Genomic DNA, 17866 nt, shown 5'->3' on the forward strand with positions numbered 1-17866 from the left:
CCCCTTTCTTCCCTCTCCTCCAGTAAAAACTGCCTGGTTGCTGTCCAGGCTTTATGCAGTTGCCATGAGAACTAGCACCATGCACAACTGTAGGTTGCTCCGGTTGCAACTGATAATTGCAGAGCCTCGCATTGTTCTTTGAAGTTTCCCTTTTATTTAAATATATAGATATATAGATATATTAACACAGGTTGGAAAAATAAACGAATCCAAATCAACAGTGTTTTAAACGGTTAAAACAGCAGTCAGGATATAGATACACAGGTTAGTTTATGCAGTTCTCCCGCCTGCAGCCGCCCCCTATACACAACCAATGCGTTCCCAAGTAAAACAGGGTCATTTGGTCCCCACCCCACCCCACCCAATGAAGAAAATAACCACTATGCTTCCAAAATCACAAACGGCAACACACTTTCTCAGGCACCGGGGAACATCTAGAGTGGTGCATGACCAAACAGGACAGGGAAGAGGTATATTTTGGCTCTCAAGGGGTTGCAGAGATGTACCGTTTTGTGGAGACACAGAGGCACCCAGCCTCCTCCTGCTGTTCATGAAGCACACACAATTATTATTATTTTCTCTTGATCTTCCCTTCACTGGCAAACTCCTCACAGTTTTCATAACAATGGTGCCTCAGGATGGAGCCTATTAAAATTCTAGCTCTCCCTCCCTCCTACGCAGAATAGCACAGCCAGCGGTGCTATGATACAGGTGCATTATGTTTCAGCAGGAACATCGCAGGCGGCTACTGGCTAGTATGTGTGACGCCACTCACACCCTTCAGTACCTGCCATTTTGAGATACGCAATATAAATGTGCTGAGGAATTACTAGGTTTCCCAAATAAGCACTCTGGTAATCCCAGTAAGCGAGGCGGCGAGGTTTTTTTTGTTTTTTAAGAGCACTGCGTTGCACTGAAACCAACATAAGAAGTCAGTCACTACTAAGAGGGTGGAACGTCACATTATGTGGAAAAAACACAGGATTTCCAGCTTCGTCTGATCCTTTTGGCACGTGTGCAGACAGGACACTTCCAGGGGAGGCAGGTGGAAGGCTTTAACCCTTCCTCGAGTTGGTCGTTCTCAAAAATGGCCTCACGGAATCCTAGTCACCCCCAACTCCGGCTCAGTTTGGTTGAGGAAAGAATGAGGTTTTTTTTGTGGGGGGTGCAGTTGTCGTGGGAAATCAACAGATACCAGAATACTACCTGCCTTTCCCCAAGAAAGTTGCCACAAATTCACATTTAAAGATAGGTTTGCCAAGGAAGTTCTGCCTTCAAATGTTTTAGGGACTCACCCATTATAAGACTCAGTCGTTTCAAAATATTTTCTTGACTCCCCTCTCCCCTTGCCTTTCAAAAACAAAGTGGGTTCCTAATCATTTGTTCGAGTGTCAGAAATCCTGTTCTGCCTGCTTCCGAGGTGTGGAGAGCTCTCTAGATCCAGCCCCAATAGTCCGTTGTCTAGATTAGACCCTCTTCCAGGAATAACAGTGACATTTCAGTGGGTGGAATGATGGCTTTGGCCCACAAGGATGGGGAACCTGTGGCCCTCCAGATGTTGTTGGACTACAGTTCCCATCATTCCCAGGTCACATAGTCAGGGACGATGGGAGTTGTAGTATTAACAACAACCAAACAGCACAAGGGGAAGAATTCCGTAAGACTTTGTGCTAAGGAAGGATGTTTATGCTGGTGGGTTTCGTTTTAGACTGACTTGCGCCGCTCTGGACTGAATTTAAAAAACCACAACAATATAGACCTACCCCAATGGGCTGTAGTCAAAATCAATTTGAGGAAACAGCTAATTCCGCTGCTAGGACACAACTGCGCTGGTGGCTCTACAGCTTCAAGTAAAGGTCTTGGAGTAATGGGCCGAAGGACAAAAGTAGACATTTCAGTACCACAGCTATACATCACAAGATGGGATTTTTAGGAGTCCCTCGAGGCCATAGTATCACAGAAGTGTCACATCCACGACTGCTGCTAGTGGTTAGCCTAGTTAGTCAGCTACAAGGGCCCTGAGATTAAGGTGGGGACATTGTCCAAAGCACCCTCCCCTCTCACTGCTCTCTGGAATGCCAGGTGAAAAACTGTACCTGGATAGGAGACAAATGTGATGTGTTCTAACTGTGGAAGGGGCTTGCTGCTGTTTGCCTCAGAGGGCCTCCCCTCCGGATCGCTTTCCTCAGCATTAGGGAGCGACAAAGAGCGATGGCCATTGCGATGGCCTTCTACTCATCCCTCAGCAAAAGGGGAAGATGTTCGTAGGTGTATGTGAGGGAGAAATTAAAAGGGTGTCCACTTCAGATCTGGCACACAGAGAGACAAAGATCTAGCGCATGACCCTGGGCAAAGGGAACTGTTTCCTCTTGAGTTCCTATCTCTGATTCAGGGGTGGGGGGCCTGTGGCCCTCCGGACTACAACTCCTATCATTCCTAATTACTGACCGTTCCAACTAGGGCTGATGGGAGTTGGGATTCCGACAGCATTTGGGAGGCCAAAGCCCTCCTCTTCTTCCTGGAACAGGAATGCACACCACAAAAGCAGTGTTTGCCGGCACCCGCAGTGGCAGGCCAGAAGTTTGAAAGGATAGAGAAGGCATTCATTCTGCCTCAGAACCGGAACGCTTAAGATTTTTATTCTCGCTCGAGGCAGATGGCATGGGACGTTCTGGCTCTATCCGGACAAGAGAGGGTTTTCACTTGAAAAATATCACATGGGTATTAGACAATATTCAGAGAAGGAAATGAATCTGAGAAAGCTTTTGCAGAAAGGGTTGTGCATTTTTGGAAAAGGCCTTGAATCCAGAGGACGTTTCCTAGATGAAATGGGAGTGTTTCTGCTGAAAATGAGATTGCAGCTTGCTCTGAATGTGGTTGCAATGTAGAATTATTTCCTGCAACTATTTTTTAAAAAATGAATGATCTGATTTGCCACTTTCTTGTCTATCACAACATGGAGATCAAGTGGATCTCAAGGAGCTAGAGGGAGAGGGATGATCTAGCGAGGAAAGGGGACATCACAAAAGGGATTACAGAGAAAGAGTGGATATGTTCTAGGTTCCAGAGACTCAAAATCAAAGCATGTTTTATACATCACTGCTTGCGGCTAACAGAGGAGTGTTCAGGGGAGAGGTTAAACTTTATTTGTGTTTGTGGAAGGAGTGGGGATAACCCAGTGAGAACATCTGTTGTGGGGGCATTTTGGGCATGCATCAGAGACCGTGGATCTTGAAGGGAAGAAGGGGGCGGGGAGACAGAAATGTAAGGTATATAACTTGGAAAGGACCTGACTGTGGACCTCACGTAGCTACAACGTAGGATGGATTCCACACAAGAAGGTGGCGTTTGTTTTAGGAGATCACAACAGAAATACATGATCACAACAGAACTGAAGAATGAAGAGTGTGGAGCTGATCTGGAAAGATGTGCTGACCTAGGAATGTGGAGGCCTTGCCAGAAATGAGGAAAGGAATAACGTTCCTACGAACACAACTGCCACATCCACTCCGGTGGTCCCTAGTTCCAACGGCAAGCATGGTGCAATATAAACTTCCCATCCCCTGGCAAGAAAAACACAAACAGGACCTTGGAAGAGAGGCTGATTGGGCCTATGGCTGGCAGCCCCAATTGCAAGTCTGTACAGGTAACCAAGCCGCCCGCAGGTGAACATTAATATTCTGGGAAACTTGGGTCACCCTCTTGCGAGGCAATAGGGCACACCTCAGGTGCAGGTGTGTGGTAAAGGTAGACATTTGTATCCCTGTGTGGCTCAAGCACACCTGGGCCGCTGAGAGGTGTGCTGAGATCCTCTCTCAATCACATACACAGATCCTTTGGGCAACACACAGCCCACAGTGCAAGCTGATCTGGTAGCATAAAATCTCAATATTGCTGAAGTTGCTTGGGGTGGGTATCAGTAAAACAGGGCAAAGAACTAGACTCTCCTGCTGGAAAAAGTTCTAGATGCTGGTGAGGAGCAGGTGGAATCTAGCTGAAATTCCAGGCTCAGAACTGCTTATCCCTGAGGTTTGGGATGGAGGGGAAGATCAACTTTCTAAACAGCCCACCTTGCCCCTTCAGAATAAGCTAGGGAGAGGCAGTCCATTTCTAACAGGGAGTCCTCAGTAGTCCACCCCATCCAGATTCCTCCTCAGTAGTTTTACATATTTCCTGATACTGCCCTCCAGAAGTTCCTGAACTCCAACTCCCATCAGCCCCAGCAAGCCCAGCCAATAACCAGGGATGATGGGAACTGTAGTCCAACCATCTCTGGAAGGTGCCATGATGGGTATCCCTGCTCTACGTTGTGGGAGGCTTTCATGACTTCCTGGAATCTTCCTCCCCTAGATTAGATGTCATACAATTAGAACACTTCCTGCCAAACCCCAGTCCTCCCATTGGCTCCTTTGAATCCTCTTGTGCAGGTACAATAGGTCACTCTCATAGGATCTGATCCTTAGTTCTCAAATCCACCCCTCCCTAGCCTCAGATAAATCCACTCTCTGGTCCCAGTTAAGATAGGATGTTCGCCATCCCACTGGATTCATCCCTTGTACCTACTCGCCCCAGCCTGAGACGGGGGCAAGAAGATGCAGTGAGGCATCTACTGGCCCTTCCCAGATCATTTCCCTTGCCCTCTCCCTTCTACCCTCCAAAGTGATTGTCCAAAGCGTCTTGCCCTCACCTGCTGGGCCACCAGAGCAGAAAGCTACACTTGCTTGCTGTTCAAGATCAAAGCACAGCTCCCAGTGTCCATTCTAGACGACTCACACTGGGTCTAGGGACGCCTCTGCTAAAACGAGGACCCCGCTGACTGATGAAATCACCAGTCTTTGCAGATTATAGGAACTGGGTATGTGCGGACCACCCCATCAACGCTTCTTCAAAACTGCCAGCCTAACGTGCTCTACAGAGGCATGTCCCTGCTTCTGTGGTCAAACAGTTCTCTGTCAATGAACCCTCGAGTCCCCTCACCTTCCCGCCAAACCTAGTTCCCAAGACCCACTGGGGGCAGGCAAGACAGGAAAACCAGGTTCAGACTGGTTTGGATGTGGAGTGCACCCAACTCTCCCCACCCTTGTGCCCCATGAGTTCTCCAAGCCCCCTCTAGGTGGTCCTAGTTGTGATGGACTTCCCCTCCCTTTGCTCCCCAAAAAGCCATTCACAAATGGGCATTGGAACCACCTGCACGGGGGACGGGACATACACACATACATATGTTTTTGCAAACATACACCCGCTGCACAACACTCTCTATTCCCTCCTCTTTTGTGCGTGTCTGTCCAGCCATCCTAAATGGGGACCACATCAGCTGCGCTCTTTGGCTTCACCCCCCAATTCTACCCCGAACAGCTGCAGGAGGCGGGCCAACACAGTCTTCCTCCTTATAGCGGCGGCGACTGCTTGCCTGGGCCGGCTGCCGACAGTTCCTCTTCCTTGGCTGGGTCAGAGTCGATGGGCTCTTTCTCCTCTGGGGGCTCAGACCCACCGGCCTGGATACTGACGCACAAGACCAGGGTCTGCAGGAAGCCGTAGAGGCAGGCAAATTGCACCAGGTACTCCTGCACCAGCCACAGAGCCAAGTACATCCCGTAAGCGGTGACTAAGAAGCAGGCAAAGCCGTGGAGCCAGACCTTAAGAGGGCCCCCAAACCCCAGGATATCCAAAACCAGCCGGAAGGCCGGGGACGAGGCACAGAGCAAAGTCACCACGCACAGGTCAAAGAGGTGGCGGGTGAAGTTGAAGCAGATCTGCAAGTGCTCTGGAGATTCCACGGATGCTTTCGGCGGCGAGAGGTGCTGAGGTATCCCGGCCAATAGGGTGCGCTCTCCAGCAGCGGAACTTTGGCCCCAGCCAATAGCGCCCAAGAGGCGTCGGCCGCTCCACCATCTTGGTTTCGGGGGCGCCGTGTTTTCCTCCGGCTCCCCCTGCAATTCCTCCCCTTCCTTTTTCACGTCCTTGGCCTTTCCTCGTCGCCAAGGCAGTCCAGGGAGCCATGATTTGGCTCTGCTGAGGAACATGGTGCAGGGAGAGGATGTACGATAATATAGATATATTATTATAATATAGATAAATATAGGTAAACGAACTAAAGAGCAGGTGTGGGAGCTATACACCCAGAGCAACCAAAGTTTTCTTGGGACCTGAGCCTCTCAAAGATCAGCTCCCTGCCACGAAGAATGCGGCCTAGAATGGCATTTTCTGCTCCTCCTGCTCACATCTGCTGCTTCAGATGCCAAGGCTGGTGGCTCAGTCTTCAAGGAAACCACAATTGTGGGTTATCCATAAATCTTGGCTCTTCCGGGCTTGGAGCTGTGCTAGATGCTGGCTGCCCAGAACATGAATCTCCTGTGTCCAAGGAAATACATATGTTGGAGAACGGTTTGCTCACACAGAGGGAAGTTGAGCTTCCTGCCACATCACACTGATTTTTTCAACACTCCTGGCAAACCAGCCATCTTAGGGCATGCAGGTCCGTTACCCCAAACGGCCATGGTGGGTTCGGTTCCCTGTTTCCAAAAGGGTGTATTTGTGTCTCCCAAAATAAAAAAAATCTCAGCTTCTTATTAGTTCAGGGGCTCCATAGTCTCGCATCATGCTGCCTCAAATAAAAGATGGGATCTTTCACTCCAGAACAGCCTCCCCTATGAACGAAAGAAAGAAATTTTCAGTCAGCAAACTGACCGCAGGTGGGACAGAATGGCAATTAAGGGGAGATTTCTGATTTAACCTACTTCTTATCTTGAAAAATGGTGGTAATAGTGACCCATGGGCTTGCTGCAAGGGTGAACATGGTTTTAAATGCTGAAAACGGAAGACTAAAAGGCGAATAAACTTTAATTCTCATCCTTCATGAAGATTTTCCGTCTAGCTAGCAGGAAATGTTACGGACCCCCAAATACTGACAAGGCCCTGATATTAGCTGTGGGTTATCGTCAACTAAGTTTTACTCAGTGTAGAGACACTGAAAATAACATGAGTTACTTAGAGCCATTCACTTCAATGGGCCTATGATGAGTAAAACTAAGTGAAACGTAACTGAATACCACACTATGTTCCCTGGTAGTTTCTCCAGGGAGATTATCATTTTTTTAAAAAAACTGATCACATGATCAGTTTCCAAAACACTGATTCTCACCAATTCTCAATACTGATTTTATCCAATAATAAAATTATTGTTTCATTGATCATGTTTGTATCCTCACCCTTCACCACAGGCTCCCAGGGCAGGCTACACAAATCACAAAAAAGCGTTGAATACAAATAATAAAATAGCAGCTAAAACTTTAAAAGAATGCAATTGAACAGCAAGCAGTGAAAAACAGCAACAGCATGACCAGCACAATGCTCAAGACCTCCCAAAGGCCTCAAGAGAGAGGTGTATCTTCAAGCAGTACCAGAACCAGACATACTTTAGAGAGGAGGTAATTCTGAAGAGGGGCTTCTACTTCTAAGAAGGCTACTTCTTCTTCTACTTCTAAGCAGGGGGTTGGACTCGATGGCCCTTGTGGTCTCTTCCAACTCTATGATTCTATGATTCTTTACAGTGGTACCTCTGGATACATACGCTTCAGGTTACAGACTCCACTAATCCAGAAATAGTGACAGATGGGTAGCCGTGTTGGTCTGCCATAGTCGAAATAAAAAAATTCCTTCCTGTAGCACCTTAAAGACCAACTAAGTTAGTTCTTGGTATAAGCTTTCGTGTGCATGCACACTTCTTCAGATACACACTTCAGATATACAGTGTATCTGAAGAAGTGTGCATGCACACGAAAGCTTATACCAAGAACTAACTTAGTTGGTCTTTAAGGTGCTACAGGAAGGAATTTTTTTATTTCCAGAAATAGTGCTTCAGATTAAGAACTTTGCTTCAGGATGAGAACAGAAATTGTGCTCTGGCGACGCGGCAGCAGCAGGAGGCCCCATTAGCTAAAGTGGTGCTTCAGGTGAAGAACAGTTTCAGGTTAAGAACGGACCTCCGGAACGAATTAAGTACTTAACCTGAGGTACCACTGTACTTGGTGATGGAACTCTTGAGAAGGACCTCTCCTGCTGACCTTAACACACAGGCAGGTTCCGTTATAGAGAGAGGCGTTCCTTCAGATATTTGGGCCCCACATCGTTTAGGGCTTTCCACAGACCCTATTCCAAGTGCTGGTTTGGACCTATAAAACCTTAAAACAGAACCACAATGCCTCAAGGAACGCCTCTCTCCATATGAAACAATCCAGACTCTCCTCGTTCATCATCTGAGGCCCTTCTTCATGGGCCTCCTCTGTGAGAGGTCCAGAGGGTGGCAACACGAGAACGGGGCCTTCTCTGCAGCGACTCCCTGTTTGTGTGATGCTGTCCCCAGGGAGGCTCGCCTGTCACCTTCATTATACAACTGGATATATCAGTTGCAGCTTCCAAACTGTCTTCAGGAGCAGCCTCAGGGGCAGCACACTGCAATAATCCAACCTGGAGGTGTAACCAGAGCATGGGCAACTGTGGCAAAGCAAGGCCAAAACGCAGCCCTTTGCCCAAGTGAGCTTTTGCAGGCAAGGCAGTGATTAAGGGCCAGTTTAAAATCAAATTATTATCCTGGATTCGACTACTTCAGACTGCAGGTAGGGGGGACGATTCTTGAATGCAGTGCGTGCGTGTTCCTACATGTAAAAAAGCAGCATGTTGGGAAACAGTTCAAGCTTGCCTTCTCTGTATTTGTCCATCTAACAGGAGGATTTTCTGGTGGGGAAGCACTCAGACCTAATTTCCTGCAGTGGTACGCTCCAAAAAAAAACGAAAATCCCTTTACATCACTTGAATCTGCTGCTTGTATACACTGACCCTAATCTCTGTCTCAGAATATAAATGTATTCTATCAGCCACTCCCAATCCCTTGATTGCTTTGGAATTTAATTGCAAAACTCCGAAAAAGGGTTTTGTACCTACAGAATTTTGATTTCCCCTATCTTAGGTTGACCTATCTTAGTTTCTCTCTGCTCTCCCCCCCCCCCCAATAATCTCTTTTGGGTGGCATGAACCCAAAATGTGCAATTAGTTGAAAATAAGCAGATGGATATCCACCATCTGTAGCCACAAAACAAGATCTGCATGGCGTAATAGATATTTTGCAACACCAAGCCGAAACCTGTTTCTATAATCGTCTATGCATTTCTGCTGCTGTAGGGGGAAATATGCCAACAAGGAGCCCTCAAGACGAACAAAAACCTCATTTAAACTCTCAGAAAAGTGACTTCCCCAACCTGGTGCTGGCTGAGGCTGATGGGAATTGTAGTCCAAAACACCTGGAAGGAACCAGTCTGGGGAAGGCTCCCCCTTAGTGCATAAACAAACATGGCGGCCCTCCAGATAGGTATAGTTGGACCACAACTCCCATCAGCCCCAGGCAGTGTGGCCCACAGAAAGGGATGATGGGAGCTGGAGTTCAATGGCATCAAGGGTTAAATACATCAGCTACCCCGAATTACCTGTTGGGGGGGGCAGGAGAGAACATATATACCACTCTAGGTTTCCCATTATCCAACAGCTTGTATGAAACTAGGGGTCAGAGGTGAATTTAGGGGAGCCCGACTGGTTCACCCACACTGGGCACTGATCTGAGAGGGCACCGCAACAATGACAAAAGAGATTGGGAGGGGGGATTTGGGTGTCATACAGGGTGCCACGGAAATGTTAAAGCCCAAAGTTCGCCACTGCTAGGGGTTCACGAAGAGTGTCCCAGAGCACCTCAGAAGAGCTACCAATGAAAGAGAATGCCTCTGAACATGTTCAGAGTGCTTTTCTGCTCACCACTGAATAACCACAACTCGTGCTTGAGGTTGAGGTAAAGGGCATGACTTTCACACACTGCCAGATTCTATAGCCAATCCACGTCAGATATGCAGCAGCTTGCTTGCTTTAAAAAATGACTTTTGAAAGCCTTGATTTTCTCTCGTATTCTGCTTATTATAATGGCTCTTGGCTCTGCTCGTTCATCTTTTATCTCAGTTGTCTCTTACGTACACTGATTTTACATATGTTAACGGGGTTGTGGCCCCTCCAGCCCAAGTCAAGAGTTGGAACTACAGTGGTAAAGGTAAAGAGACCCCTGGCCATTAGGTCCAGTCATGGCCAACTCTGGGGTTGCGGCGCTCATCTCGCTTTATTGGCCAAGGGAGCCAGCGTACAGCTTCCGGGTCATGTGGCCAGCATGACCAAGCCGCTTCTGGCGAACCAGAGCAGCGCATGGAAACGCCGTTTACCTTCCCGCCAGAGCAGTACCTATTTATCTACTTGCACTTTGACGTGCTTTCGAACTGCTAGGTTGGCAGGAGCAGGGACCGAGCAACAGGAGCTCACCCCATTGTGGGGATTCGAACCGCCAACCTTCTGATTGGCAAGTCCTAGGCTCTGTGGTTTAACCCACAGCGCCACCCGCGTCCCTAACTACAGTGGTACCTCGGGTTAAGTACTTAATTCGTTCTGGAGGTCCGTTCTTAACCTGAAACTGTTCTTAACCTGAGGTACCACTTTAGTTAATGGGGCCTCCTGCTGCTGCCGGAGCACGATTTCTGTTCTCATCCTGAAGCAAAGTTCTTAACCCGAGGTACTATTTCTGGGTTAGCGGAGTCTGTAACCTGAAGCGTAGGTAATCTGAAGCGTCTGTAACCCAAGGTACCACTGTACTGAAATGAACGATCATGGCTAAACTTAGGGCCAACCGTTTCGATGGACCTGCTCCGGATAGGGCTAGCAAGGGACACAACAACCGTTTGCAGAAAATGAGAATGAATGAAACAATCATAAAACCCACAAGCACAAAATACTTCAGGCACCGGGAAAAGCCGCAGCTTGACGAATCAAACCTTTTGCATGAATATGCATAAACAGCCTACCTCAAAACATGCGTCTCTGTGTGTTAATGAAATGGCAAGGCTGCACTTTCTGCTGTGGTGATATTTGTGTGAGACAGGAAGCGAGGATGCGCTTGGGATTCCTCGTGAGCCACTTTCAGATTGGTCTGGGAGTCTGGTCTAGGTGTAATTATGGCGCCATATGCTCTGGTTGGGGGATCCCATTCCCACCAGTGTGGTTTTATTCCGCTTAGAGGGGACTGTGCCTGAGGAGCTGTCGGTTATTAAGCCTCATGGCGGGGAAGATTTCTGGCGTTTTATGTCATTTGCTCTCTGCAGCTCTGGAGTGTGCGGCAAGCATGACTTTTGCGAGACTAATCGGAAAAGGTGCCTCAACCGGAAAAAGGTGCCTCAACATGTGTACATTTATAGCATAATAGTCTCCTTATAGAAGCATCCTGAATCGACTGCTTTTAAGTTCTTAAAACAATCAGTGTGTGTGTGTGTTTGTGTGTGTGTAGGGGTATCCTCTGCAGTGCTGTGCAATAAGGATACTTGGGATTTTATATAAGGCATTTCAAGATATCTCTCACAACACATTTAACTCTGCAATGTTTCAAATCGTGTGGGGGAGGCGTGTGTATGGGGGTTGCCAACCAACATCTGGTCTATTTATAGGTTTCATGAGATTCCCGGCGGAGGGAACTGCCTTCTTAGGCCTTTATTGCAAAAAAATAATAATACTCCCCCCCCCACTTCTAAATTAAAGAATCCTTGCAAACCTTCACCTGAATCCTAATCGATGCAGCCACACACACACAAAAAAGCAAATCCCCCCCCCCCCAGAGCTGCTCCCTTAGCTCAAAGATTCTTCCCTCCCCCGAGAATTTGTACACCCCCCTCCCTAAGCGACTGCACCCAACGATCCTAATTAGGGCCGATCTCCAGGTCACCCCCACCCCCCAAAATAAACCCCTCCAGGAATATGCACCACCCGCTTGCCGGAGAGACCGCAGCGCTGCAACACGCGCCCCCCCCCCCTTCCACACACACACGCGTTTAGCACGTACCGGGTGAGATCCAGAGAAGCGATTCCTCCGGAGCAACTTTTCCCCCTTCCCCTCCCTACGGATTTCTTTCTCCTTCCCTTCCGATTTCAGCTTTTTATCTTGCAGAGTAGGGCGGTTTGATTTCATTCCTTTCCTCCGCCTCCCCTGGAAGGTAGCAATGCTCTTCTTTTTAAAGTCCCCTACCTTGTTTTTTTAATATATAAATATATATGTGTGTCCAAACTCCAGCAAAAGAGGGACTTTCCGGAGGATCTTTGGCCCCGCCGAGCAAAGGGAGAGAAGGAAGGGGAGAGACTAGCCCAGCCCTAGATGGAGAAGGAGGGGGAAGGAGACGCGGGGGAGAAAGAGAGAAGTCTCTTCCTTGGGATTTTCTGGTAGGACTGGATTAGGAGAAGCGCCACCCCGAAGGCGGGAGGAGCCTCTAGGGAGGGGTCAACTGGGAAGGAGGGGCTACCTGGGGGGTGGAGGAAGTGGGAGAACTGGAAGGGCGGACTGGGTGTCGGAGGGAGCGGGAGGGGCTGGGAGCTGGCGCATCCCGGACTCCTGGGTTCCCTGCGAGGGCGCGAGGATCGTTATGGTTGCTGTTAGTCAATGCAACAGTATCAGAGGCAGTGTGAAGTGGGGTGTTGAAATTACAGTCTCAGGCAGGGGTCAGCAAACTTTTTCTGCAGGGGGCCCGTCCACTGTCCCTCAGACCTTGTGGTGGGGGGCGGACTATATTCTGAAAAGGGAAAAAAATAATGAACGAATTCCAATGCCCCACAAGTAACCCGGAGATGCATTTTAAATCAAAGCACACCTTCTACTCATGTAAAAACACCAGGCAGGCCCCACAAATAACCCAGAGATGCATTTTAAATCAAAGCACACCTTCTACTCATGTAAAAACACCAGGCAGGCCCCACAAATAACCCAGAGATGCATTTTAAATCAAAGCACACCTTCTACTCATGTAAAAACACACTGATTCCTGGACCATCCGCAGGCAGGATTTAGAAGGCGATTGGGCCGGATCCGGCCCCCGGGGCCTTAGTTTGCCTACCCATGGTCAGGTATAGGAGGAATCCTACAAAAAAACAAGTTTCAGGTTTCAAAAGGATTAGGCCTGTGGTTCCCAACCTTTTTTTTAGCCATGCCCCACCTAAGCATCTCTAAAATTCTGATCCCACCCCCACCCCGTTTGACATATAATTATTATTATTCAAAAATAAGATCCTGTTCACGTGGAGGAAGCCTAAAAGGCCATGGGGCATGTGCTCCATGTTGTGGAACCACAGGATTAGGCTGTAGTAGTAGTAGTAATGCGGTTGGGTTGAGGGGGAGGGGAGCAAGAGCTGAAGGCGCGTAAGTGTTTGGAAGGGGCCGGTGGGAGCCAGGATTCCTGGGTTCTCCTAAGAAAGGGCTGGGTGGGAGCCAGGGTTCTCCTAAGAAAGAGCTAGGACCATGGCAGTAGAAGTGTTTATTATTTCTTAAATTGGTATACCACCCTTTATCTGTAGATGTCAGGACAGTTCAGATACAAAATTAAAAATACAATAAACAAAACAATAATCCCCACCCCCCCACCCAAGTAAAGCTTGGATTAGTGACAGTGGTGAAAGTTCCTAAATTAGAGGTGTTGTTGTTGTTTAGTCGTTTAGTCGTGTCCGACTCTTCGTGACCCCCTGGACCAGAGCACGCCAGGCACTCCTGTCTTCCACTGCCTCCTGCAGTTTGGTCAAACTCATGCTGGTAGCTTCGAGAACACTGTCCAACCATGTCGTCCCCTTCTCCTTGTGCCCTCCATCTTTCCCAACATCAGGGTCTTTTCCAGGGAGACTTCTCTTCTCATGAGGTGGCCGAAGTATTGGAGCCTCAGCTTCAGGATCTGTCCTTCCAGTGAGCACTCAGGGCTGATTTCCTTCAGAATGGATAGGTTTGATCTTCTTGCAGTCCATGGGACTCTCAAGAGTCTCCTCCAGCACCAACATTAGAGGTACAGGAACTCAAAGAGTGGCTTGTAAGAGCCATGCGGTCTGAGCCGCAGCAACCAGCTAAGACATGCTCACCTTTTGAGCTTCCCTGGCAGATTGAAGGTAAACAATAGTCTTGATTACCTTCCTCCCAAGGCAAGTGGGAGTGACCTAGCTAAGCCTGGCAGGACAGTTTACTCTATGGTCTTAACCCCTTCATGCATTAATTAGACGTAAGCGTTGTTGGCTGTATGAGGCTGGTTATCCATTGTTTTCTGGTTCCTGCTTGCAGTCTTCCTTTAGGCATCTGTTTGAATACTGTGAGAACACAATGCTAGATGAGGTAAGCCTTTGGCCTGATCCAGCAGACCGTTTCTTATGTCATGAAAAGAGTCCATTCCCCCAGAAAAATAGCAAGGTTAGGAGCCAAAAGTTAGGAGGAGGAGAAGCTGGACTGATAATAGAGTTGCCATGCCAAAAGAGCTTCTGTCTCTTTAAACCTTACAATTTGAGGCACAGATTATGAACCCCTGGCCTTCCAGATGTTGTTGAGCCATTCTGGCTGACAGCGCTGGCCCACCCATTAGGCAAGGTGAGATAACTGCCTCAGGCATCAGGATCCGCAGGGGCAGCAGATCCCAATGTAGATCACTATTTCTCCCTTTGTTCACTCTTCGCTGGTGGGGAAGGGGTGCCATTTTGTGGTTCTCGTCAGGTACCAAAATGTCTTGGGCTGGCCATGTTGGCTGAGATTTATGGGATCTGGAGGGTTATGGGTTCCCTTGTCCCTGCCATAATTGTTCATATATTAATCACTCGGAGGCTGCAGTTCTAAGCATAGTGGCATTGACTTTTGAGTAAGCGTCGTTTACAATAGCCTATTTATTTTGAAAGAAGTCACTTTGGAACAAATAGCCAGGCACCTATTGAGGATTTACGGCACCCATTTTATTTTTTTATTTTTTTAAAGTCCGCTGGGTTCTGCTAAAACCAGCCAGAAAATATCCATGAACTCTTATCGTACCTTTTAAGTGCCATGTCAGAACTAGTTCATTTCCTCATGCTTCTGGCAAGTGCTGCCTTAATGCAGCTACTAATCCATTTCTACAGTGTGAGTGTTCTTTATGGTCTATTAATTTTATCAGAAAGGCATGTCAGATTGTTAACTTCCTCAAGGGGGCAGAGAAGCAGGGTATAAACGTTTTAAATAAATAAAACACGTTTGTGTTTTCGGCAGCCACCTATTGGACGTTGCCATACATTGCTAAATATATATATTTTTTATAAGATATTTATTGAAATTTTCAAAATGTTTCAAAATAAAAATAAAAAAGAAGAAAATACAAAAAATAAAAATGGTTAAAAACAACTCAATCTTTCCATTACATATTTTTCATTAGCTTGTTTCCCGGACCTCCTCACGCCTCCCTTTTTTGTATTCCAGTTCGAATTGTTGGTTCAGCAAATCCATACCCTCTTTATTTGTCTTGATCTTTAATCTTAAAGTATTGTAACGTTAAATTTTTACCTATTAATAACCCATTTTTCATATTCCCTTGTAGTATTACAGCTGAAAACCACTTAATTTCTGTCCAACATCATTCTAACATTCATTAATTTTGCAGTATTTCTGTAAATAGTCTTTAAATTTCTTCCAATCTTCTTCCACCGACTCTTCTCCCTGGTCTCGGATTCTGCCAGTCATTTCCGCCAATTCCATGTAGTCCATCACCTTCATCTGCCATTCTTCTAGGGTGGGTAGATCTTGTGTCTTCCAAAACTTTGCAATAAGTATTCTTGCTGCTGTTGTAGCATACATAAAGAAAGTTCTATCCTTCTTTGGAACCAATTGGCCAACCATGCCCAGGAGAAAGGCCTCTGGTTTCTTCAGAAAGGTATATTTAAATACCATTTTCATTTCATTATAAATCGTTTCCCAGAAAGCCTTAATCCTTGGGCACGTCCACCAAAGGTGAAAGAATGTACCTTCAGTTTCTTTACATTTCCAACATTTGTTATCGGGCAAATGATAGATTTTTGCAAGCTTGACTGGGGTCATGTACCACCTGTATATCATTTTCATAATATTCTCTCTTAAGGCATTACATGCCGTAAACTTCATACCTGTGGTCCATAACTGTTCCCAGTCAGCCATCATTATATTATGTCCCACATCCTGTGCCCATTTGATCATAGCAGATTTCACCGTTTCATCTTGAGTATTCCATTTCAACAGCAAATTATACATCTTTGACAAAATCTTAGTTTTGGGTTCTAACAGTTCTGTTTCTAATTTTGACTTTTCCACCTGGAAACCAATTTTCTTGTCCAAATTATATGCCTCCATTATCTGATAATAATGAAGCCAGTCTCGCACTTTGTTTTTTAATTTCTCAAAACTCTGCAATTTCAGTCTATCTCCATCTTGTTCCAAAATTTCCCAATATTTCGGCCATTTGGCCTCCATATTGAGCTTTTTCAGAGCTTTCGCTTCCATCGGTGACAGCCACCTTGGGGTTTTATTTTCCAATAAATCCTTATATCTTATCCAAACATTAAACAATGCTTTCCTGACAATATGGTTTTTAAATGCTTTATGTGCTTTGACCTTATCATACCACAGATATGCATGCCATCCAAATACATTGTTAAAACCTTCTAGGTCCAAAATGTCCGTGTTTTCAAGAAGCAGCCATTCTTTCAACCAGCAAAAAGCTGCTGATTCATAGTAAAGTTTGAAGTCTGGCAGGGCAAATCCACCCCTTTCCTTTGCATCAGTTAATATCTTAAATTTTATTCTGGGCTTCTTGCCCTGCCAGACAAATATAGAAATGTCTCTCTGCCACTTCTTGAAGCAATCCATTTTGTCCACAATTTGCAATGTTTGAAACAAAAACAACATTCTAGGCAATACATTCATTTTTATCGCAGCAATATGACCCAGCAGTGAAAGCTTCAAATTTGACCAAATTTCTAAATCTTTTTTCACTTCAGCCCAGCATTTTTCATAGTTATCTTTAAATAGATTCCCATTTTTTGCTGTCATATTAATCCCCAGGTATTTCACTTTCTTAACCACTGTTAAACCTGTTTCATTCTGAAACCTCTCTCTCTCAATCGGTGTTAAGTTTTTCTCTAAAACCTTGGTTTTTAACTTCTTCAGTTTAAATCCTGCAACCTGACCAAATTCTTGAATCAGTTCTAAAACCCTTTTAGTACTAGATTCTGGCTCCTGTAACGTCAATACTGAGTCATCTGCAAATGCTCTCAATTTGTACTGTTTGGCTCTGACTTGTATACCTTTAACCAACTGGTCCCTTCTAATCATATTCAGCAGGACCTCCAGGACCGATATAAAAAGCAATGTGGAAATTGGGCAACCTTGTCGTGTCCCTTTTTCTATCTTAAATTCTTCCGTCACCACATTATTTACAATTAGTTTAGCCTTTTGTTCTGAATAAATTGCACTTATACCATTTTCAAAACCTTGGCCTACCCCCATCCCCTGTAAGTTCTTCTTCATAAAACTCCAAGAGATATTGTCAAAAGCTTTCTCCGCGTCCACAAATATCAAAACTGCTTTAGTATTTATGTTCACTTCTAATTTTTCCAAAATATTAATTATATTCCTCAAATTGTCAGACAAGTGTCTTCCCGGGAGAAAGCCCGCTTGGTCTTTATGAATCTCTTCCATCAACACTTTCTTCAATCTCTTGGCCAAAATATCTGCAAAAATTTTGTAATCCACATTAAGTAATGATATGGGGCGGTAGTTCTTAAGCTGAGTCTTTTCAGTCTCTGATTTCGGTATAAGTGTAATATACGCTTCTTTCCACGACTCTGGTGCCCTTTTCCCTTCCAATATTTCATTGCAGACTTCCTTTAAAGGTTGTACTAACCACTCTTTCAAGGATCTATAGTATCTAGAAGTCAGCCCATCTGGTCCTGGAGATTTGCCTAATTGCATATTTTGAATGGCACCTTCTACTTCCTGTTCAGA

At 46.2% G+C, this 17866-nt stretch overlaps 1 protein-coding gene across 1 annotated transcript; it reads right to left on the bottom strand.

Moving 5' to 3' along the window:
• Window positions 1-131: 131 nt before the first annotated feature.
• Window positions 132-12272, bottom strand: LOC308470092 (uncharacterized protein C6orf47 homolog). Its single transcript, XM_080993364.1, has 2 exons — window positions 11915-12272; window positions 132-6647 (listed from the first exon to the last, which is right to left on the bottom strand). Exon 2 carries the CDS (start codon window positions 6021-6023, stop codon window positions 5388-5390), a length of 636 nt encoding a protein of 211 aa, XP_080849490.1. The 5' UTR covers window positions 6024-6647; window positions 11915-12272; the 3' UTR covers window positions 132-5387.
• Between the last annotated feature and the right edge of the window lie 5594 nt (window positions 12273-17866).

Source organism: Podarcis pityusensis (genome assembly GCF_964106645.2).
Source record: "Podarcis pityusensis genome assembly, chromosome: 2".
In the NCBI taxonomy this organism is placed as follows: domain Eukaryota; kingdom Metazoa; phylum Chordata; class Lepidosauria; order Squamata; family Lacertidae; genus Podarcis; species Podarcis pityusensis.

Bases quoted from the DNA above. Each gene is read 5' to 3' on its own strand.
- LOC308470092 (XM_080993364.1), bottom strand. From the start codon at position 6,023: ATGTTCCTCAGCAGAGCCAAATCATGGCTCCCTGGACTGCCTTGGCGA.